Consider the following 24,784-nt stretch of genomic DNA (forward strand, 5'->3'; position numbering starts at 1 on the left):
CATAACAGTTAGCTTCTCTAATAAGGCTGTTTCCCATTGGTCCATGCTGACTCCTGACAGGTCTCTCCAGTGTCTAGCTATGATGCATCTGGCTGCAGAGAGTAGGTGGGTTATGAGCACTTTATGATGTGAGTGGGCATTATGATCTTGGAAGATGCAAGCGTATAGTAAGAGAACCCACACAAGGGACACTGACACAAAACCCCACACATACACTAAGTAGAAGAGTAGAAGCATTGCCAGCCAACCCCAACCCACTCACCATTCCCCCCCCACCTTTCCCCCTGTTTTCTTCCTAGCCTAACACTGTATGTAACACTAATAATAATAATAATTTATTTATATCCCGCCCTCCCCAGCTGAAGCTGGGCTCAGAACAGCTAACAAAAGTAAAATAATACAGCATTCTAAAAACAATTCATTATAAAATCAGTTCAAATCAAATTGATGGCAACCATTGGGCAACCATGTCTCAAAACTGATGAAACTGATCTGTAGAAAACGCAACTTGAAAAAAGAGACAATCCAAGTACAGTGGTACCTCGGGTTAAGAACTTAATTCGTTCCGGAGGTCTGTTCTTAACCTGAAGCACCACTTTAGTTAATGGGGCCTCCCGCTGCTACTGTGCCGCCACTGCACGATTTCTATTCTCATCCTGAAGCAAAGTTCTTAACCCGAGGTACTCTTTCTGGGTTAGCGGAGTCTGTAACCTGAAGCGTATGTAACCCGACGTACCACTGTATTTTTGCAAACTAAGAAATATATATATATCCCCAATAGTCAGCACTTTGGTGGTTCTTGAGATGACATGGGTGGATGAAATAAGATCCCCTCTGCCTCCCCCCACAATGTAATTTCTATTACATTATTGAACAAAATTGAAAATTTTGCCAGCGTGCTCTTGAAACACAGCCAGCTTGTCTTAGCAGCTGCTATTTGATCGATGCAGCGCCACTCGTTGTCATACTTGCAGCATAGTCTAAGAACTGGATCCAGAATTTAGTAATCTTTCTGCATAATTCTCTGTGAGCAGCTGTGCTGTCATTTTAAGAGACTAGGAGTTCTTCCAAGAGACACAAGGGCAAACAGCTCTTCAAATGCGACCTTCTGCTTTTATTATTTCTACAGAGGTTGGGGAGTTCTAATTTTGTAGTATCGATTTCATGCTGCTGGAAGGGGAAGAGGAAAACAAACTTTGCTCACCATTGTGATCTCTGTCGACCTGGATCCTTATTCTTGTGTCTAACGTCTGAATGGAAAAGTGGAAAGGGTAGGGGACCTGGGCATTTTCAGTCACCTCTGAGGCTTAACATGTTCAATGGTGAACAGTCTGTACAAATGAACAACTAATTTGGAGGGGCTGTTGGAATGCCTGGACCCTGGGCAGGTTCTTGGTTGTGTGTCATACCGGTCACAATATCAAAACATCAGTAACAAAGCCATAAAATATGAATTAAGACCATAGTAAACAACTTGTGTTGTGTTCCTACTAGACCTGGGCAATTTCCTCAACAAAGACTACCTGCTTTTAGATTTAATGCTGGAGAATGTTGTTCTCTTTTTTAAAAATAAATTTTATTTTTGCATTTTCAATTTTACATAAACAAATGAATTAAATACATGAACATACAATCCCTTCTGACTCCCCCCCTCCACTGTGGATCTTAATGTAATGATTTCCCCCTCTGCATCTCTGTCATAACTCTATTTTTATAAATCCTTTGTCGATCCATAATTCAAATTTTTGCTACAAGTTTTCTGCCAATCCTACCAATGTATGTAATTGTTCACAATAGCTTTTCAAACAAATTATAAACTTTCCCCATTCTCCTCTTCCTGGTTTCTAATTCCTCCTGTAAGTTTTGCCATTTCGGCGTTGTTCATCAATTTTGTCTGCCACTCTTTTTCGGTTGGAGTTGTACCATCTTTCAATTTCTGGGCTAAGGGACTCTGCGCAGCCATGGCAGCATACATAAATGGTTTCGTCTGGTCGTTCGGGATCTCTGACCCTATAGTGCCTAAAAGAAAAGCTTTTGGTTTCTTAGGAAAAGTCACTTTCAACATTTTTTTCTGTTCATTATATATCATTTCCCAGACTTGTTGTTCTCTATTAGTTGTTAGCATCCGTCTTTCTTGGGAGACAATGGAAGAGTGTGCCTTCGGGGATGAAGTCAAACCATTGGAGAGTTACAGCACCTGCTGCGGCTGTAGAGATCGCTACAGGAAAGACATGTTTTGTTGCAGCTGGGGCAGATGAAGGCGTCCAGTTGTGCTGCTGCAGATACACAATTTCTTTTCTCAGTGCTCCTCCCAGCTGTCATTCTCCCTCCAATCACTGCTGTGGATACACAACCTGACTATCTGTCTCCAGGTCAGGGGTGCCAAGCCCTTTTGCCCCGTCCTATATTTTTGGTGTAGAGACCGTGCCCCCCTCAATGTCCGCAAAATGCAGAGGTGAAGTGTGGGGCCCACCACGGCACAACTCCAGTGGCCGGCTCCTTCTCCTCCACCTCCTGCCACCAGTGGCGGCACCTGAAAGAGCGTCTCCACACCCATTGTTCTGCCCGGACACTGAGGTCCAGCTCCGTGGGCCTTCTGGCGGTTCCCTCCCTGTGAGAAGTGAGGTTACAGGCAACCAGGCAGAGGACCTTCTCGGTAGTGGTGCCCGCCCTGTGGCATGCCCTCCCATGAGATGTCAAGGAAATAAACAACTATCTGACTTTTAGAAGACATATCTGAAGGCAGCCCTGTTTCAGGAAGTTTTTAATGTTTGATGTTTTATTGTGTTTCTCATATTCTGTTGGGAGCCGCCCAGAGTGGCTGGGGAAACCCAACCAGATGGGTGGGGTATAAATTTATTTATGTATTTATTTATGAGGAGGAGGAGCTGCCAGCCATTGGAGCCACACGGCTGCCGTGTTCGGTTCTGCCCCCGCTACCTCCCAAAGTCCTGACATCACACGCACAATGTGGGTTCCCTCAATTGCCCTCGCCACTGGTGCCTCACTGTGGTTGTCTGAAAGGGTTTCCCACATGGTGGGGTTAATATTGCCATCCTTCAGGTCACATTTGCAGACGCCGAGTTGGTCTGCCAATGAGCCCACTGCCTGATGCCAGCTTCCTGTAGAACACAACCTTAGGGATCCAGCCATCTTCCATTCTGTGGGCATGACTAATCCTGGCCTTCTCCATTTAAAAGTATAGCATAAAAGAAAGGTAGTCAGAAAGTTGCTTTGAGTCTTCTACTTGATCTTTGAGTGTATTGCAGTAAATCAGGCATAGGCAAACTCTGGCCCTCCAGATGTTTGGAACTACAATTCTCATCAACCGCAGCTAACAGGACCAGTGGTCAGGGATGATGGGATTTGTAGTCTCAAAACATCTGGAGGGCTGGAGTTTGCCTATGCCTGCAGTAAATAATCAAAATCTCTATTATTTAACTGCAGCAAAGACGAAAAAGCTTTCTTCTCATTTAAATTAGGTAGCCGAAAAAGAATACGGGGGGGGGGGGGGTAGTTCTGTATTTTGTTTGAAAGGATTTATGAACTTGATTCTGCTACTGCTCACAAATTCTTCAGCTCAAAAGCTTCCAGTTCCTTAATCCTTAGAATACGTCCACCCAGCATAGCTGTCAACATTTCCCTTTTTTTAAGGGAAATTCCCTTATTCCGAATAGGATTCCTCACAAGAAAAAGGAAAAGTTGACATCTATGCCACCCAGCCAAGCCAACTGTTTTGCGCCTAAGTTTGCTTGGTGGACCTCAGGGATCTAGGAAGAAAGAGAGAAAAATCAACAGTGCCAAAGTAGACCCTGTTATCTTCCTCACCCCTGGTGTAAAGACCACATAGCTAGAATAAAATGTCATGTATCGTTGGTCCTCTCTAGTCCCTCCGCACTCTCAGGAATATTTCTCCACTCTCTTAAAAAACACCAACCCACACAGCCACTTCCAGAAACTGCACAGATTGTTCAAAGTGCAGAAGGCTTTCAATATGTCCTCCGCCTACGTCCCAGCGTGACATTCCACAAATGTCAGACTTGAGGAAATTCGGTGGATGTTGTTTTCCTTCACACTTTGGAGTTTAGAGAATATTTTTTCTTCCCCTACAGTTCAGGCTTTGCAGTGTACCCTGGAAATTTTTTGGCCTTTTCCTTGGTAGTGCTCAGATGATGAAGAAAAAGTTCAGGCCGGGGAGTGGGGGTGGGAGAAGGCTTTGTGAAATTCACAGCAAATGAATTTTGTGTGTTGCAATTTTATCTAAATTATTGTCCTTGAGCTCTTTTGCAGTCAGTAGCATCTCCTCAGATGCGGCCAGCCCAACCATTACACAGAGTGAGCCAGTACAGCCTTTCTAGTCTTCCCTAAGCATGTCTACTTTCCTCAGGTGTAAGCAGTGTTTTTTTCCTTAAAAAATGTTTAGGGGAACTCTCATTCTGCCTGAGACTCAGGAAACACCATGACAGGAAAAGAGGTCGCTATCGGGGGTAGCAATGGAACTGACGATTCACCGTGCTAGAGAAGAAACTAAATTTTTTAATTTTTAAAGTTTTTTCTCCCATCAGATTCACAAAATGCTTAGGGGTATGCGTACCTTTGTGTCCCCGTCCCCCCTGAAAAAAACACTGGGTGTAAGTGAGATTCAACTGCCTGTCTGGTCAGCTTCTGCCCATAGAAAGGGGAGGGCCATGTTTGGTCCTTTGCCTCAGGCAGCAAAATGTTCTGGGCAGCCCTTTCCTAAGGGTTTATGGTGTACCAGAGTAGTAAGCAAAATGAGAGCTGGCAAGACTGGCTTGAATCTCACCAGAGTTACTGTCTTTCAGCTCTGGCATACCCTTCGACTGCCCCGATTAAATTGGGACATCCCATTTTGGGGTGCTGTGCTCTCAGCGCAGTGCCCCAAAATGTGTGAGAGTGTGGAACCCAAAATGGCATGTGTGGGACATGTGATTTATGCAGAAGCATGGGCAGGAATATATGCATCCTGATTTTCAGCCTCAACATGTTGGAGGGTCTGCTTTGGCCCCAAACATTCACAATATGTGTGTCATGTTTATGGTCTGTCTCATTCGGAAACATGCCTAGCGTGTAAAATCAAAACTCCTCTCCTGGGGTGTAGCTCCCTCCATACTTAAATGGGAACTCACTGGAGACTTAGTCTGGCCTATGGAGCAAATACAGTCATACCTTATGATACAATTGCTTCTGATACGAGAGCCAGTGTGGTGTGGTGGTTAAGAGTGGTAGTCTCGTAATCTGGTGAACCAGGTTCGCATCCCCGCTCCTCCACATGCAGCTGCTGGGTGACCTTGGGCTAGTAACGCTTCTTTGAAGTCTCTCAGCCCCACTCACCTCACAGAGTGTTTGCTGTGGGGGAGGAAGGGAAAGGAGAATGTTAGCCACTTTGAGACTCCCTAGGGTAGTGATAAAGCGGGATATCAAATCCAAACTCTTCTTCTGGTTACGTGTTTTCAGGTTGCACACCACGGCAAACCCGGAAGTACCGGAACGGGTTATTTCCAGGTTTCGCCGCTCGCACATGCGCAGAAGAGCTAAATCGCTTCACGCGCTTGCACAGACACGGCGCTTCAGGATGCGAACGCTGCGGGTTGCAGACGTGCCCTTGTCACAGATTACGTCCGCAGCCCGAGGTTCCACTGTGCTAGCTGCTGTGCTGAGTTGTTAATCTGTCATTTACCAAGAATGACTACTCCTGAAGCTTTTCTGACTCATTATTTATTACGTATTCATTGCATTTATATTTCACTTTTTTCTCCAAGAAGGTGGCATACGTGGTTCTTCCCCCTCTTCAGATAATCCCCAGAACAACCCTGTGACATAGATAAGGCTGAGAGGCAGTGGCTGGTCCAAGGTCCTCTAGTGAGCTTCATGGCCAGGTGGAGATTTGAACCCAAGACTCAGGTCCTAGCACAACACTAATCACCACAACATACTGGTTTTAGAGCAGACCCTTTTCAAGACTTCCTCACATAGCAATATTAAAATGTGGACACTGTTCCTCTAATCCACAAGATGCTACAAAGCAAATAAATGATATCATCCTCACTTCCAGACCCTCCAAGTGTCCCTATTTTCCAGGGACTGTCCTGGATTTACAGAAGCTGTCCTTCCTTTCATTGGATTTTTTTTTTTTTTTTTAGGGTATGGAGTTATGTGACCCCCAAGCTAAGGAGACTATACAACTTTCAGAAGACATCTGAAGACAGCCCAGTATAAAAAGTTTTTTTAATGTTTTGTGTTTTATTATGTTTTTTATATGTTGGAAACTGCCCAGAGTGGCTGGGGCAACCCAGTCAGATGGGCAGGGTATAAATAATAAAATTATTATTATGGAATAGGACACCCCTATTTTCGTTGGAGAAACGTTGGAGGGTATGCACTTCTCAAATGCTTGCAAGAATTACCTCTGTAGTGGGAAGTGCTTTTGACATTAGTCTAAACCACTGAGCCTAGGGCTTGTCGATCGGAAGGTTGGTGGTTTGAATCCCCATGACAGGGTGAGCTCCTGTTGCTCTGTCCCAGCTCCTGCCAACCTAGCAGTTTGAAAGCACGTCAAAGTTCAAGTAGATAAATAGGTACCACTCTGGCGGGAAGGTAAACAGTGCTTCCGTGCGCTGCTCCGGTTTGCCAGAAGCGGCTTAGTCATGCTGGCCACATGACCCGGAAGCTGTAAGCTCCCTCGGCCAGTAAAGCGAGATGAGCACTGCAACCCCAGAGTCGTCAGCGACTGGACTTAACTGTCAGCGGTCCTTTACCTTTACTATATATTTACTGAGGGACGTCGTTGCTTCATTTCCTCGAGGGCTCTCACTGCAAGTGTCAGAGCCATAGTTACAGTACAGCTGGGATGATGGTTGGATCACATTCTCTGTAAGTCAAACGGCAAGTCCTAGGAAACTATTTCCCCTGTCCTCATGATGACTCAAGGGAATAGAATAGAACATGAAGCCAAGCTGGCATGCAGGCCCCAGGGAAAGTTTGCGCAGCTCGCATTCTCAGTTTCCTGTGCAGTTCCGAGAGAGATCTTGTTGACACAACCCTCACCCTTTCTCTCCTCTTGACACAGCTTCTCCCCCCTTTTGGAAAGTATCGTAATGACTGCTGGGAAACGATCCCTAACCATGCTTTTCCTGACAGAAAATGAAGTGTTTTCCCTTCCCCATCTCATGCAATTCCGTTGGCAGAGAAACATGGAAGGATTACAGTTTCTGGGTCACACTCTTATGTTTTCTTCTCAGAGTTGTGTGTGTTGTGTTGTGTGGTGTAGTGGTGAATGATGTTTGGTTGCCGCTTTTGAAGTGAGATTGAACCGCCTGCCTGGTCAGTCTTAGCTTTGCCTCAGGTAGCAAAATGTTTTAGGGAGCCCTCCAACAGTGTACATGTTTTTCAGTCAGAACTTGGTGAAACTCAGTTCTGGCACCTCTCAGGTTGCTATTTTTAAGAGAACGAGGTTCAGGGTGAGTTCCAACACCTCTTTTTCTAGAAAAAGAGCATTCGGTGGTACCTCAGGTTAAGAACCTAATTCGTTCTGGAGGTCCGTTCTTAACCTGAAACTGTTCTTAACCTGAAGCACCACTTTAGCTAATGGGGCCTCCCGCTGCCACTGCACGATTTCTCTTCTCATCCTGAAGCAAAGTTCTTAACCCGAGGTACTCTTTCTGGGTTAGCGGAGTCTGGAACCTGAAGCGCCTGTAACCTGAAGCGTCTTTAACCCAAGGTACCAGTGTAGAGTACATCGAACCCTGAGCTTTGTGTTTTTACTGGTGTTTGTGTTACTGTGTTCCATGAAGTGGGACTATTATCCTTTGTTCTTTTTCTCTTTGCTGTCTGATGCTAGAGAGAGAGGGAGCCATGTTGCAGTGCTCCGTGTGTGTTTATATGTAAATAAAGTAGATTAGTCAAAATGCTGAGTTGCTGAGGACTGTCATGCAAGTTGCAAAGACTCTGCGGATCCCTAGGTGTGCCGGTGTCTGTTGGCATCAGTCACTGTGATGTTCGGGCAGAAGAAAGCTTTTGAAGCTCCTGAACGATCGACCAGGAGGGAGGGAACATGCCGGTCGGGCATGTGTCTCTGCCAGGGTCCTACTCGAGTGTAGGCTGAACTCCTGACACTCTGTCCTTGGTGTAGAGAATAGTCTACACCCTCCCAACGGTCTCAGTACAACGGAGTTTCCTATGTTTCTCCTGCATACATAGAACTGTCGGGGGGGGGGGATAAGTCTGAAGTACTGTTTGGGGGAGACGGGGTGGATGGATGTGGGGTACTCCCTGGTCCTGAATGGGGTAACAGTGCCCCTGAAGGACCAAGTGTGCAGCCTTGGACTCACAGCTGTCCATGGAGGCACAGGTCAATTCTGTGTCCAGGGCAGCTGTCTACCAGCTCCATCTGGTACGCAGGCTGAGACCCTACCTGCCTGTGGACTGTCTCGCCAGAGTAGTGCATGCTCTAGTTATCTCCCGCTTGGACTACTGCAATGCGGTCTACATGGGGCTACCTTTGAAGGTGACTTGGAAACTACAGAACGAGGCAGCTAGACTGGTGACTAGGAGAGGCCACTGGGTCCATACAACACCGGTCCTAAGGATCTTCACTGGCTCCCAGTACATTTCTGAGCACAATTCAAAGTGTTGGTGCTGACCTTTAAAGCCCTAAATGGCCTCAGCCCAGTATACCTGAAGGAACGTCTCCACCCCCATCATTCAGCCTGGACATCTAGCTCCATGGGGTAGGCAGCTCTCTTCAGTTGTATCACTTCTGCATATATCTGCCACCACAAGAAGAGAATTTCTAGCTTTTTTTCACAGGGTGATCATGTCAAATGAGTCCATCCAAAATCTCAGGTATATCAAGAATCATCTCCATATCCCATATCCCAACATAACTTAGGTGATAAATTCATGGCACTCTGGGACAAAGACTGTTTTGTCACATGAAAACCCAAACCACCTTTATTGTAAATTCACGAGGCAGACATCAAAATTAAAATGCACAAGTCACTGAACAATTCCTTCTTTGTATAAAGAACATGTTCTGTGAAGTGGTACTTGGTATCAACAAGAACATCTAAAGAAACTATTTCTTCTTAGAAATCTCATCAGATAAAAAAAAATGTACGTTCCAATATTTACAAATGAAAATGCTGGCGCATCCTTCGAAGTGTTGCTTGATGGTTTAATCGGTCTCTGTTCATACTCAAATATAAGAGTGCACTCTTGAAGCCATTTACATTAGTCTATAGAACAGCTGCAGAACAACTTGGTACCTTTCTCTTAACCATCATTAAACTCTCATCTCGGTCATTTCCATTCCTGTTTCTTTGTTTTTCATCGCAGTGCTTCTGGGATTTCCACCTAAAAAAAAGAGGGGGAAAAGTTTTGTTTTTCTGATTTAGAAATATTAACTGGAAGGAAAAGAATCAGGTGGTCTAACTAGGAAAAGAGTCAATATCTAATATATTGAATGGTTATGAGGTAGTAAAAATATTATCCGTCATACTGGAGCACTGTTATTGGTTATTGCTTTCAATGTTTGACATTTTATTATGTCTTTATATGTGTTGGAAGTCACTCAGAGTGGCTGGGGCAATCAGGACAGATGGGTGGGCTATAAATAACGTTATTGTTGTTGTTGTTGTTATTGTTGTTGTTGTTGTTGGAACACATAAGGAGGCTAACCAGGTGGCCTACGAAGCTACTTTATCTGGTACCTACTATACCTACCAGATATTTACCAGGATTTGGTTTTGAAAAATCATTCCAGACAGATTTGTAAGGAATTCTTAAAATATTTTGTAAATTTCATACGCATGTTGGATCTCTTTGCCACATGCATTCTTATGAGACAAAAGCGTACCGCACATCTTTCTATTGAGGGCAACTTTCCAGAAGCACATTTCAGCCAGGCTGTCAATGGCCTGAGTGCACGTACACTATTCTCTGAAGCTTAGGGCATGGGTGGGGAGCCTATGGCCTTCCAGATGTTCTTGGATTCCAGCCCCCATCATCCTAGACCAGCGTTTCCCAAACTTGGGTCTCCAGGTGTTTTTGGACTACAACTCCCATAATCACTAGCCAGAAAGAGCAATGGCCAGGGATGATGTGAAGTGTAGTCCAAAAATATCTGGAGATCGAAGTTTGGGAAACCTTGTCCTAGGTCATTTGCTGGTTGGAGCTGATGGGAGTTGGAGTCCAACAACTATGGTTCTATGATTCTGACATCTGGAGGACAATAGTTTCCCATCCTTGCCCTACCAATAAGTGATGACCAACTTTATGGAACCTGAGCATCTATGGGAAGGGTTTGCTCTTGCTCTCAGGCCAGTGGGTGGAGCCTCTGAGTGCCACTTATACAGCAGGTGGCCACAGATGACATAACGGGCATATTCCCATGTCCACTTACAGGATTCTCCTACAAACTCGCTCGTTAGTCTAAAAGCCTATTGTGGAAACAAAGCACAAGAGAGGCATGAGCTGAGTAAACTCTTCCTATCATACAGCTTGAGATGTTATGTAGACCTCTGGGACTGAGGGCCAATAGCATTTCTGAAACTGTAACAGCAGCTCACGCTACCAATGCACAGTTCTCAAGCTCTGAGTTGGGTGGCCTTGTTTCCTACTTTACAAGACGCGGTTCTCTATTTGAAGGAGACTTCTATTTGAAGGGCTGCCCAGTTCAAAGATTTAAAGAAACCCTAAGAAAGGAGGAGAGGGGCATTGAAATTGCCCACAAACAGCTCATGGAAAGCAGATTGGGTGGACACGCAGATCAACTGGCCACAGTCTTACAGAAATTATTTCTAAATTTACCTCTCAGTGTTAAATGGAATGTAAATTGAGTCACCGTTGGCTCATAATTCCCCTCTTGGGGATTACGCATAATGACTGGAGAATGTACAAAATTCAGCAGAGATATGCAGATTCCCCAAAGCATGTTAGGCATTATGTCTATTGACCAGGAAATGTGCACAATTCCCTCTTCGTGGAAGGATTATGAACACATTCTGCACAATGGCCAGCTGTTATGCACATTAGCTGCCCAGCTTACATTCCTCTTAAAATATACAAATAATATGTGTGTGTGCATCAGTACATGTATTTTTACACAAAGCCCTATCCTTCTTTATTCCCCTTTTGTGATGCACAAGTGGTCACCTTGTGAAGGAAGGAGACCCCCACCCAAAACCCAACTGTAAGATTTAATCTTCTCTCTACTGGTCAGAAAACAGCCTGCTTTCTTTTCTTCACTGCTGACCCTAGACACCTGATTTGCTTCCACTCTGTTTTTTATTTTGAAGGTTCAATCCCTGGCATCTCCAGATAGTAGGTAAGTAGAGAACCTTGTCTGAAATGCTGGAGTAGCCACTGTCAGTCAGAGTCCATAATACAGATTTAGATGGCCTGACTTGCAACTTCCTGTGTTGTTCTTATGAGAAGACTGGTCTTCGCACAATTGTTTCCTGTGTTTGCTTTTCAGGGGTCTGCTCATACCGCTACCACTATACTACACTACACGTTTTCAACCAGATTACCTGTCATGAAGTTCCTTCTACCCCTCAGACTCACTTAGGAATTGAAATTGGTTAAAACAATGAAGCAGGGCATTTTTTTCCCCAGCCAAAGCTCGCCAGAGCTCAGTTCTGGCACCTCTCAGCTGGGCGCCATTACCATTCTAAGAGAATAAGGGAGGTGAGTTCACGTTGAGTTCCAGCACCTCTTTTTTCTAGAAAAATAGCACTGCAAAGAAGCAAACGTTAAAAAGTGCTGAAGAAAATGTTATTTATTTGCTGCAGCACTCTAGTTACTTGTGATGCCCAACAGAGCAAGTTCCAAGTTTCCGGGGACCCTCAGGCAAAAAGGATATTACTGAAAGGGATGGTTTTTTTTCAGAGCTTGGTCAGGCAAAAACAATATCCATGCCTCACATCTTAATTCTCATGTGCATGTTGTTTGAATAGATAACTGGGAATGGTTTTAACTGAGACACTATGTGTGTGTGTGTGTGTGTGTGTGTGTGTGTGTGTATGATACAAATTGACACAAATTAATGTGTTTTATTTCTTTTAATGCAGTTAGAATTTTTTCTTGAATATTATGTGGTGATCCCCTTACTTTATAGTTTAACTATAAAGGTGGGGCAGGGCGAATAAAGAAAACCTCATGCTACTTTCTAACCAAAATCTATGGCTGAATCTACACTGATCTGAAAAACACTATTGAAAACGCTATAAAAATATAGCTCTCAACACAATTTCTCATTGGTGAAGTTCATTGCCTTACACTACAGCTCCCTCTGGGGTCACATTTTTATAATGCATTTTTAATGTTATAACTCACCAGCGTAGATTAGTCCTATCTTGTACCTGTGAGATGTGTTTCTAAATCTGCATCAGCTTTCAGAATGAAGACACTTACCCGCCTCAGCTGTTTCATGCTACTTGCACGAATTGCATCCATTAGATCGCTATGAATGGATCTCACTGGAGTAGAAGGTCGTGTGGAGGGACGCGAGCCTTCCTCTGCCTTCTTGTCTGGGACTGATTTTAATGAATTTTTGATTTCCTTCAAGATCTCGTTCTCGTATTTTTTGCTCTTCTTGCCTTTCTTCTTTTTCTGCTTATTTTGTGGGGCCTTCTTGGCACTTTCCTGTTGTTTGATAACCTCTGCAATATTCCTGGTTGGTGCCTTCTTTTCGGGAGTTATTTGAGGTGGGGGAGGTGGGGGAGGGGGTGGTGGGGGAGGAGGAGATGGAGGCTGGTTTTTAACAGGGGGAACCTTCTTAGGAACCTTTGGAGAGGAACATGGTGAATTTCTTGGAGAAGAAGGGTGGATTTGAATAGATGAGACTTTCCTAGCCACCTTCGGAGAGGACCAAGGTGAACTTCGGGGAGATGAATAAGGCGAAGAACCAGGAGTTGCTTTTTGCAAAGCTTTGGTCTTTGGATTGATGGCTCCATCCCCGCTGGCCTCTAGCTGTCTTTGCTCCTGTATCCGTTTCTGCCTTTGCTTATCCATGTTTCTTGTCAGGATGCTGGTCATGCTTATTCTTGGTCCTGCAAGCTCAAAGTGATACCCCAGTTTCACAATAGTCATATTGTCCTTCAGGAGTTTGACAATGTCCATTTCAACCTGGCTGCCCATTATATGCCTTTGGTTGTGGAACCGCAATTCCGTCAAAACCTTGTTGTTCTGCAAAGCCCTCATGATAGCGAGGATTCCTTTGCCCGTGATGAAATTGGAATCCAGATTCAGATTGGAGATGTGCTGGTTCACTTTTAACATGCCGGCAATAGCCATCGCGGCGTTGTCGTCCGCGTGAGTGTTGGCCAAGCTAAAGGTCTTGACCACAGTGTTGTTCTTGAGGGCCTGCGCAAAATGCGTCAGCATCTGTGGTGTGATGTTTTCAATGTTGTTTAAGTTGACTTCCGTGGTGTCGGGATCATTGTTCCTGACTTTTTCCAGGGCATCTTCAATCACCGTCGGATTTCCACATGGGTGCATGGCGCCCGCCCTCCAGCCCAAATCTTCAGTATTCTTTTCACTATGGCCATTGGTAACAATTTCATTTGCATTCTTGCTACTTTTTTTTAGCTTAATGCTGAGCGAACTTCTTCTTTTTTCGGTTGCAACATTTTTACACGCTTCAGCAGGTTTCTTTTCTTCGTCATCTTCTGCACCACTTTCTTCTCCAGTGTCATCATCTTCTTCCTCCTCCTCCTCTTCCTCCTTGTCCTCCTCTTCTTCATCTTCTTCAGTGAATGCCTCTTCGGAAACTTCGCTGTTACTTTCCGTGAAATATTCTTCATTAATTTCTTCCGATCCGTCTTCATCGTCTTCTTGTTTAGAATCCTAAAAAAGAACGTAGGTTCAATGACTGTCAAAATAAAAACAAACCTTATCATAAGGGTTCTCAGAGTTTTCTAGGGAGACAACCCTGGGGCTTTCCCAGATGCTCAGTTTGTCAACTAAACATAATGCACCATTATTTTTCATTCATTTCATGAGACCAAGGCATCATTCCTCAAAAAAGCGGTTTTTTCATCAAAAAAATCTCATGTAATATCTCAGTACATTGTGGACTGTCTCGATTGGGAAAGTTATGGCTATGGACACCCATTTGAGAATGTCCACAGCATCACAATGGGCAAGAAATGCATGATCTGATATTATTGTTCCCCTGTGTTCAAGTAGGGCAGGCATGGCCAAACTTCGCATCATCCCTGACCACTGGTCCTGCAAGCTAGGGATGATGGGAGTTGTAGTCCCAAAACAGCTGGAGGGCCATGTTTGGCAATGCCTGAAGTAGGGGAACAGTAATGTTGGGGGAAATGGGCATACATGAAAAACTGGCATACACCAGGAAGGCCGAACTGGTTTTTCTGGTCAAAATAAAACTCAGGGCACTTTTCCGAGTAGAAATAACTGTTGGTGTTTTGCAACTTTGACCTGTTGCAGGACCTTAGCCAGACCTTAGCAGAGCATATGCAGAGTTCTCGAAAGCAATCAGTTGCAGGCAGGACGGATGAAGCAGGAACCAGTAACTTGTTACTTATAGGTGTGTTTATTATTTACAGCAGACTCTACAGGTTACTATGTACAAGAACAGAACAGATACAGTGGTACCTCAGGTTAAGTACTTAATTCGTTCCAGAGGTCCGTACTTAACCTGAAACTGTTCGTAACCTGAAACACCACTTTAGCTAATGGGGCCTCCTGCTGTTGCTGCGCCGCCGGAGCCCGATTTCTGTTCTCATCCTGAAGCAAAGTTCTTAATCTAAAGCACTATTTTTGGGTTAGCGGAGTCTGTAACCTGAAGTGTATGTAACCTGAAGCATATGTAACCCGAGGTACCACTGTACGCGGATCTTAACTAACTCTCTCTCACAAAACCAAATGACTCTTCGACTCCACACTGACCAAACCACAAACATACCAGTCAGTAGGTCATCAATCATTATGCCTGTGTGAGACCTTGACCAATGGTAGAGCTGTTTCCAGGCCTCTATATCTCCAGGCAGAAATTACTCCTTTCTGTTCAGTCATCTTTGGCTGTAGGCCAACTCTTAATTGATTCTGTGTGAAGCTGCACAGAATTGCACGTAGTCAAAAACCCAACAATAACATACAAGTTCTGGTCTTGGGGATGGAGGGACAGATACACGGACAACACCGGCTTAACGTGGGGTGTATCGGCTGGTAAATTACAGTGCATGCAAGACTCAGGAGAGTATAGAGGACTAACACAAAAATGGGAAAGGAGGAAGGAAGTAAAGAAGAAAAGGGAGGTGGTCCATGAAGGGAGGCACTGATCCTTCCTGTTGCCATGATTGTGTTCCCATGAGCAGGCATGTGCATCTGTGTATTGTACCCATGCAACATTATGTTTAAAAGGTAAAGGGACCCCTGACCATTAGGTCCAGTCGTGGACGAATCTGGGGTTGCGGCGCTCATTTTGCTTTATTGGCCGAGGGAGCCGGCGTACAGCTCATGTGGCCAGCATAACTAAGCCACTTCTGGCGAACCAGAGCAGTGCACGGAAATGCCGTTTACCTTCCCGCTGGAGCAGTACCTATTTATCTACTTGCACCTTGACGTGCTTTTGAACTGCTAGGTTGGCAGGAGCAGGGACCGAGCAATGGGAGCTCACCCCGTTGCGGGGATTTGAACCACCAACCTTCTGATCGGCAAGTCTAGGCTCTGTGGTTTAACCCACAGCGCCACCCGCGTCTCTTAACATTATGTTTATGTTAGAATTAATATGAGATGAATAAACCCCAAACTTTGGCAAGAAGTGCTCGTGTTAAGACAAAGAAATAAAGACGATTCACCAAAAGACAAGTATTGGCTTGCGGGGCTTTGTTTTAAATCCTGGTCACGCTATAGTATGACGGACCGCAAGCTAAGAACAAATATTTCTTGGCCTGTTAAAAAACCCCTCAAATATTCACCCCACCCTGCAAAAAACAAAATGAAAGTATGACCATCTCAGGGTCAAACTAGGCTAAGCAAACATTTGTTGAAAGTGTGCTTAAAACTGGGCAGCTGCATGGGTCTGCAATCTTTCTTGAGACTGTAGCATGCAAGTAGAGGTTTTTAACCTCTTCAGCATCACACTATTTTTATGCTATTTGCCCCACAAAGCTGCTATTTGCAGTAAACAGCACCGCCGAGAAAAACACCAGCTCAGGGAGATCATTGTTTGGTTAGGAAACATCACAAGGAGGAAAAATTAAGAACACGCCCATATATTTTTTTGCTGTTCTGAATCACCACAAAGAAGTGGCCAGTGCTATGTTACTTAGCCTCATTCCGTATTTTCTAAACTTTGTGGCCCGTACTACAGTTGCCAGCAATAGCTGCATTGCAATCAGTGACTGGGACTGAAATCACAAGTAAAAATCCTAACAAACGCTAGAAAGAATTGTGGGAACCTTGACCCATTTGGACTGCACACAGAGGACTCCATTGCTCCATTGCTGGTATGCCCCGTGGAGGACCTTAAGGTCCACAAATGACAATGTCCCATGTCGCAAGGTGGTTAGATTGGTCTCAACTAGGGCCAGGGCCTTTTCAGGACTGGCCCCGACTTAGTGGAACGCTCTGTCACAAGAGACTAGGGCCCTGCAGGACTTGACATCCTTCCTCAGGGCCTGCAAGACAGAGCTGTTCCGCCTGGCCTTTGGTTTGGACTCTCAGTCTGACCCTTATGTTTCCCTCCCCTTATGGTTTTGATCTATGGGCTACTATTAAAATGAGGCTGCATTTTAAATTATATTTTAACCTGTGTTTTAAATTGGTTTATTTTATTTTTTGATCTATGGGCTACTATTAAAATGAGGCTGCATTTTAAAATATATTTTAACCTGTATTTAAAATTGGTTTATTTTATTTTTTATTGTAATTTTACTGGTGTTAGCTGCCCTGAGCCCAGCTCTGGCCAGGGAGGGCGGGGTATAAATAATTTTTTATCATCATCATCATTTCTGACCTGTTGGCGGTGCATTTTGGAGGAACAGGAGTCCTAAGTCATCCCTCCCTCTTTGCTTGATGCAGGTTATGCCTGTTGCAAACATGACAACAGTCAGAAACAGAGAGAGGAAGGACTGGATGAGATATGGCAGTTTCATACAGACCCCCTTCATCCCTCCTAGCATCCATTCCACTACAATGGTACCTCAGGTTAAGTACTTAATTCGTTCCAGATGTCTGTTCTTAACCTGAAACTGTTCTTAACCTGAAGCACCACTTTAGCTAATGGGTCCTCCCGCTGCCGCCGTGCCGCCAGAGCACGATTTCTGTTCTCATCCTGAAGCAAAGTTCTTAACCTGAAGCACTATTTCTGGGTTAGTGGAGTCTTTAACCTGAAGCGTATGTAACCCGAGGTACCACTGTACTTCTTTCGATGCTTGGCTGAGTTGGGGAGAAACCAGAGCTCTGCTCAGTCCTTCTGGAATCTTCTGCACGTGGGGCCATTGCCTACTGTGCAAGTGGATTGTGCCATAAACGTTTGCAGCTAAAATTACAATAAGATAATTGTGCTTGAAACAGAGAGCGGTTTCAGAGAGAAGTGCCAATCAGCCTCAAGTGTGGGCTGAAATTAAGTATAGCATTAACTGTGCTTGTACCTTCCCAGATCTAAACATAATGATCGTTGCTATTTGGGTATAATATACTGCGCTACAGAGCTCTGAATCCTTGTTGCATCCCCATCTTTACTTTAGGTTACATTATTATTCATTCGCTATTTGTTACCTTCAGAGAAACTGCATGGCAAAACTATAGTAATCCCTTGACTGCATACCAGCACCCTGGGCTGCAGAGTTTGGATACATTCCTCTAGCTGGGTTCTGATAAGCGCCAATCAAGGAGTGAGATAATTCCATGGCAGCCAACCGAATGATGCTTCTTTGCACTGGTGGAGAATGTGGCTGTATCAGTTCAGTGGTAAATATAGCCCTATAATCTGTATACTGCTAGGAATTTTATTCCCCTCCTTGGTTTGTTTTTCACCGCGCTGCTCTACAAAAACAAGTGATTATGTTTCAAAAGAAGCAGAGGCACGTATGAGAAAAATGACTACCTCAAAGGAACTGTGTAGCTCGGCAGTTGTCGAAACACTCTCATATATAATTTTGTGAAATACCTTTCATTTAGTCTGGTCTTTGTAAATTACTTTGCCTACCAGGAAGGAAGGAACTCTCAGGTGGGTTGCTGAGAGAAGAAATGGAAGTTCCCAGCTGAGAGATGGGAAGGTCCACTCTTTTTTGTGTGAAATAAGGGTTAAGATATATCCTTCATAGAAGGCTCTGTTTTTTATTTCTCTCCCTCCCTCCTATTTTCCTTCCTTCCTTCCTTCCTTCCTTCCTTCCTTCCTTCCTTCCTTCCTTCCTTCCTTCCTTCCTTCCTTGGTTTTCTTTTCTTCTCTGTTTTTATTTAGATTAGTTTGGTCTTTATTGTATTCTATGTTGAAAACTTTCAACAAAAACTCAGATAAAGAAATAATAAGTTACTTTGCCTATCCAAGAAGGACTTTCCCCCACGTAACTATTCATAACAGCCAGAATAATTTGGTAGATAGAATATGGGCCCAATACACATCCTTTTCAATAAATTAAAAGCAAATATAGATCAAACAGTTACTTGCTGTTTGCTCTGTGATGTTTTGATTGTGATACATTTGTGTGTGTTTGACAAATTCTTTGTAAATGTTGTGACAATGATTTATTCTTTTATAAATAAGCCTTCACTATATGAGAAGGGCGGATTTAAAACTCTCCTCAGCCCTGAACAGACTGGCAATTAAACTAATTCTTAGCTTTAATTGTGTAAAATGAGACTGATAGCCCAAACTTGAATTTGTTTTTCAAGCAACGCAGGGTATTTTTAATTTGGAAACTATATTTTCATTTTGTGACTAGGATAATCCTTTAAAGACCATTATTGCCTGCTAATGTATGGTGACTGGGATCCAGTAAATACATAATGCTTCAAATCATAAACTACAGTTAAAGGATTAAGGCTGTGATTCTATATTAATTCCTGGGAGCAAGCCCCACTGAACTCAGTAGGACTTAGATTTTAGTGTACATGTATAGGATTGCCCTGCAAAAATGAACCATTGGATTATGTAGTCTTTTCCCCAATGCTTCATGCACAAATTACACTCTTATCCTGAACAGTTTTGGTTCTTTCTGCTTCTCAGTTTTCCAATCTTAAATTCAGTCCTTCACCTGTTTGCAGAAGTTAATAAATTTTATTTTAAAAAATATTCTCATGAAAATTATTCAGCATTTTAATGCGAACTTCTCCTAATAAACATATTTTTGAATGCAGTTTTGATGAATGCAGACATTCTCGCAAGTGATTTCTCCTGATATAATGAATGTCATTTTCACAAATATATTAACCCTTATGCACATTTTTTACCTAATATATACATTTTTTGTAAACCATGGTTGATTGGAGAACTACATTGCATAGTTTGAAGTACAAATTTGGAAGGATGGCTGTTTCAGTTCTCATGGTATTTTAGAAAGGGCAGATTTGATAAAAGATAGCTTGAAATGTGAACTGAATCGAATTCACCACCATACCTCATCCTGAATAACCTTAACCGTTATGTAACATGAGTCAGGTTAAGATAACTAGCCTGGATAAGACAGAAACTGGTTGGCATTAACCATGGCAAAGATGACCATGGAGAGATGGACAGGACGACTTCACATGAAGGATGGGGCATCTATACCCTTCAATAATGAGTGGTTGCTCTAAAGACCAACACAATAAAGGCCAAAGAGCTCTGAGTGTCCTGAAATTCTCTGGAGTTTGGGAAGCACATTGGTGTTGTGGCTGCTTTCAGAGGGGAGCCCCAGAAATCTCACTATACCTGTATACCTGAAGGAGCGTCTCCACCTCCATCGTTCAGCCTGGACACTGAGGTCCAGCACTGAGGGCCTTCTGGCGGTTCCCTCGCTGCGAGAAGTGAGGTTACAGGCAACCAGGCAGAGGGCCTTCTCGGTAGTGGCGCCTGCCCTGTGGAACGCCCTCCCATCAGATGTCAAGGAAATAAACAACTATTTTACTTTTAAAAGACAACTGAAGGTGGCCCTGTTTAGGGAAGTTTTTAATGTCTGACGCTGTATTGTTTTTAATGTGCAGTTGGAAGCCGCCCAGAGTAGCTGGGGAAACCCAGCCAGATGAGCAGGGAATAAATAATAAATTATTGTTATTGTTATTATTACAATGCACACTGATCTTGGGATCCTGTCTATTGATAGCAATGCAAATTATCCGCTCTGGGGTTATGTACACATTAGCAGCTTAAAATACGGCAAGGTTACCTCCCCCTTTGCATTCCAAGTTACATCAGCAACTCCTATTCCTGAAGCTGTAATTTGCGTGTGCGCAATGGCTGTCGCAAATGAGCTAGGCTAGGCTGAGAGCTGGCTCAAGGTCACCTAGCAAGTTTCATGGTTGAAGAGGGATTTAAACCCTGGTTTCCCACGTCCTATGGGAAACCACAGAGCCTAGGACTTGCCGATCAGAAGGTCAGCGGTTCGAATCCCCGCGACGGAGTGAGCTCCCGTTGCTCGGTCCCTGCTCCTGCCAACCTAGCAGTTCAAAAGCACGTCAAAGTGCAAGTAGATAAATAGGTACCACTGCGGTGGGAAGGTAAACGGCATTTCCGTGTGCTGCTCTGGTTCGCCAGAAGTGCCTTAGTCATGCTGGCCACATGACCTGGAAGCTGTATGCCGGCTCCCTCGGCCAGTAAAGCAAGATGGGCATCGCAACCCCAGAGTCTGCCACGAATGGACCTAATGGTCAGGGGTCCCTTTACCCTTTACCCTTTAACTTTACCTTCCCAGATCCTAGTCCAACACTCTACATGACACACTGTCATGCCTGTCTCAGATACACATGCCTCAGTTTAACTGTGAAGTCAATGTGGCTCGCATTTTCAAATCGGATGGAAGTGGGTTAGCAGGAAAACGCATCAAACCACAGCATTTCTCAAGAAATTGCAGGACATGTAAGGATCGTGGCTAATGTCATGTATATACAGCTTCAAATGCCAGGAGTGGGAGTGCACTGGAGCCAGAGTAAATTGTAATGTGTATACAACAAAGGCTGCTGTGCATCCTTCAGAAATCTATATCAGCACAATCCTGTCACTGTTAGGCACTTTCAAGTTTTTCATGTGTCAGTGGAAGTGTTTTGCATTTGCTTATTCCCCTCCCCTACTGCAATCAAAGGAACATAAAAGTACTCAAGTCTGTCTCAATCATTCCCATTATTTTCCGCCCAACCACAGGCTCCACCCTTCGCTCTCTACAGCAAAATGTCCTTGAAAGTCCCTTGAGATTTTAAATCTGTTTGTGATGGACTTTCTGTTGAATAGAACGAAGGGAAGAGGCCCACTATAGGAATGGAACTAGGTGGGGAGTTCAAGACAATGGCCAATGACTATAAAGAATTTTGTACCTGAAATGTGCTATTGAAACCTACCGTTTGAGCTATACATTTAAGCCCAATGAAAGAGTCAATTCCTCCTGGGATTCTGCCATCCCTTCCTCATATATAGACTGGTCACATTTTAAAATGATCGCTCATTGTAACTTAGGTCCTGTTGAATGCAAATACTAAAAAAAAAGTTACTGGTTTTAACAGGCTTCCTCAACCTTGGCCCTCTAGATGTTTTGAGACTACAATTCCCATCACCCCTGACCATTGGTCTGGCTAGCTAGGGATCATGGGAGTTGTAGGCCAAAGAATATCTGGAGGGCTGAGGTTGAAGAAGCCTAGGTTTTAAGATGTTTTTGAATCGACTGAAGGTTTTTTTTAATAAAAAGTTATCTTTCCTCCAACTGAAGGCAATGCAGCTGAGAACAATGATGTACAAAAAACACACACCTTGCAAACAACAAAGTAGCATATCATGCCGTGTGTTTTTTTAGGTTAGCCCTCACTTTGTTCTGCTCGTTTTCTACAAGTCTGTATTGTGAAAAGCTGGAAAACATTTTAAAAATCGTGTTCCTGTTTATGGTATTAAGATATAGCATCTCAGAAGCCCTCAACCATTGTTAGTATGTACATCAATTGACTCTCCTTCAACAAAAGTGAATTTTCAGTGACATTCTACAGCTATGAGGAACTGACGACCTTCCAGGTATTGTTGGAACACAACTCCCATCATCTTGACTATGCTGGCCAGACTTCAGGAGGCCCTCAGCACAGTTCGGCCACTATCAGTGCCTCCACCACCACCACCCCTCATGTTGCCGCTGGACCTCCCAATTCCTTTTGTGGGGGCAGCTTCACCTTCCTCCTCTGCTCTATCCTGTCACCTCCCTTTCCTCTTGTTCACCTGTGACAGTGGTGGTGACACCGGCAGATTTTCTGCCACCTCCTCAGCACCTGGGTTATTATTATATTTATTTAATACACTTGTATACTGCCCTATACCACCCCAAAGGTCCTTCTCTGAGCCTGCAATTCAGGCTAGAAGAATGTCTACCACTATTACTTCTAAAAAATAGATAAAATGCTAAGTCCAGAATGCGGCAGCTAGACTGGTGACTGGGAGTGGCCGCCGGGACCACATAACACCGGTCCTGAGAGATCTGCATTGGCTCCCAGTACGTTTCCGAGCACAATTCAAAGTGTTGGTGCTGACCTTTAAAGCCCTAAACGGCCTCGGTCCTATATACCTGAAGGAGCGTCTTCACCCCCATCATTCAGCCCAGACACTGAGATCCAGCGCCGAAGGCCTTCTGGCGGTTCCCTCATTGCGAGAAGTGAGGTTACAGGGAACCAGACAGAGAACTTTCTCGGTAGTAGCGCCCGGCCTGTGGAATGCCCTCCCTTCAGATGTGAAGGAAATAAGCAGCTATCTTATTTTTAGAAGACATCTGAAGGCAGCCCTGTTTAGGGAAGTTTTTAATATTTGATGCTGTATTGTTTTTAACACTTGATTGGAAGCCGCCCAGACTGGCTGGGGAAACTCAGCCAGATGGACGGGGTATAAATAATAAATTATTATTATTATTATTATTATTATTATTATTATTATTATTATTTATAAAGTTCTTTTAACCACTACGGCAAACTGGTGGTGGTGCATTCACACCCAGAATGTCTGGTACTCAGTAGAAGGGCACTCTTAGCCCTTGCTCAGTCACAACGTGGAGGTGGAGAGTGATGGTAGATGGCTTTCTAGCCACTGTGGATGGGAGCTCATCTTGGTTCCCAAGCGTTGCCCGCAGCACCACCGCCTGGGCCTAGCAGTGAGGCAGGTTGGATCAATGAGGAGCCTTTGGCCGGTGCCCAACCTGGCTGTCTCCTGCTACCTGCCCTGATGCTGGCTGGAGAAGATAGGAGTTCTACATTTCTCCAATAAATACTGCCCCCGTTCATCAATGAGTTAAGCAAGCATTGTGGGAGAAATACAGTTTGAAGAAGAATAGAAAATGAGAAGAAGTATTTCTGGGACACAGTTCAAAGCATTTTAGAGCCTACCTTTTCACACGCCCCCATTCTCTCTCTTTCCAGTAGTTTCCTGGTCTCCCTTTCCCAATAGGCCATTAGTGCCTCCCGGCTGAAAGTTCCCGTTGGCGTTTTCTCCGTGAGACTTTTTTGCCTGTGTCCCACCGGAAGGTTTCGGTCAGGCTCAATGTCCTCCAGCTCTCTCTCCAACTCCTTCAGCTCCTCATCGGTCAGAGAAGCCAGCAGCTCATCTTCATCTAGCTCCTCGTATTTACTAAGCTCTCGCCTGTAGCCAAAGGTAGACATGGTCCCTTCTGTCGTTAGGCTGGTGCAAATCTGAAACTGCAATGCGGCATTCACGAAAAGCTTGAATCGAGGCGTCTGTATCTGATTTGGCCAGCAACTGTTTCCCCCGAGTGGCTGCGGCACCCTTTAAAAAGTGTTCCTAGGGGATTGCGACAATGTGCGGAAGGATGAAAGCATGTTCTGTTTTAAGCATCAGACGTCAGACAGCAAGAGAGTCGAACAGAAAGAATGTCCCAACCAGTGTCTGGTCGTCTCTTAAACACAGGGATTATTGACATACTGACCATGACCATATTTAGCGTAGCATGATACAAGGGAAATGTATATTCATCGACATACTTTGTGGCCAGGAGGATGGTAGGGAATAAACAGGGACGCTTGCATAGACCTTGTGTTGACTCCACAACAGAGAGTGGATGAATAAAGAACATTTGACTTCTGTAGGATTAGTGTCCTTCCAAAGGGGCACAAAATATTTTCACAGCTGTTCAGAAAAGCACCCCTTATTTTCATGGTTTTTAGGAGGGAGGTTGGCAGGAGAAGGAGCTGTAACTTTGTCGGGCTGGAGATTTGTTATCTCCAGGAATGTAACAAAGCCAGGATACACATTCCCAAGATTGTGGACTGTGCTGCTCAGCTTATGTTCTTCATGTTTTAAATAATTAGATAAGGAGGACAAAAATGAAACCCTTGCAATTAAAAACAAAACAAAACCTTGAACCTAAGCTATAATAGTAGCTTTATTATCCCAAGGATTTCTCAAGGTATGAGGGCGAAACCAAAACCCTATTAGTCTCAGATTTTGATTTTGCCCCCCCAATATCCCAGAGAGCAAAAAGTGCCATAATTACATAGGCCATTTTGTGGGGATGTTTGAGGAACTTGGTCTTTGCGAATTCCTATTCAAAATAATCCGATCCGTTCCTCTTGAACTAATATCTACCTATCCACATTGTCTTGATGTTCTGAGGTGGTTTTC

General features: G+C 44.1%; 1 protein-coding gene across 1 annotated transcript; it reads right to left on the bottom strand.

The window, feature by feature from the left end:
- Window positions 1-8,942: 8,942 nt before the first annotated feature.
- On the bottom strand, window positions 8,943-24,375 carry LMOD2 (leiomodin 2). The gene is made up of 3 exons (XM_083574542.1): window positions 23,533-24,375; window positions 12,433-13,866; window positions 8,943-9,372 (listed from the first exon to the last, which is right to left on the bottom strand). Exons 1-3 carry the CDS (start codon window positions 23,803-23,805, stop codon window positions 9,346-9,348), a joined length of 1,734 nt encoding a protein of 577 aa, XP_083430668.1. The 5' UTR covers window positions 23,806-24,375; the 3' UTR covers window positions 8,943-9,345.
- Window positions 24,376-24,784: the final 409 nt, after the last annotated feature.

Source organism: Podarcis filfolensis (genome assembly GCF_964270895.1).
Source record: "Podarcis filfolensis genome assembly, chromosome: 10".
In the NCBI taxonomy this organism is placed as follows: Eukaryota; Metazoa; Chordata; class Lepidosauria; order Squamata; family Lacertidae; genus Podarcis; species Podarcis filfolensis.

What these genes read in the sequence shown, in the direction of transcription:
- LMOD2 (XM_083574542.1), bottom strand. Translation starts at nt 23,805, where the DNA reads ATGTCTACCTTTGGCTACAGGCGAGAGCTTAGTAAATACGAGGAGCTA. An exon ending in GAATGGGGGCGTGTGAAAAG is followed by an intron (nt 13,867 to 23,532) that starts GTAGGCTCTAAA and finishes GTTCTTTTTTAG; the next exon opens with GATTCTAAACAAGAAGACGA. An exon ending in GCATGAAACAGCTGAGGCGG is followed by an intron (nt 9,373 to 12,432) that starts GTAAGTGTCTTC and finishes TCTTTTTTTTAG; the next exon opens with GTGGAAATCCCAGAAGCACT.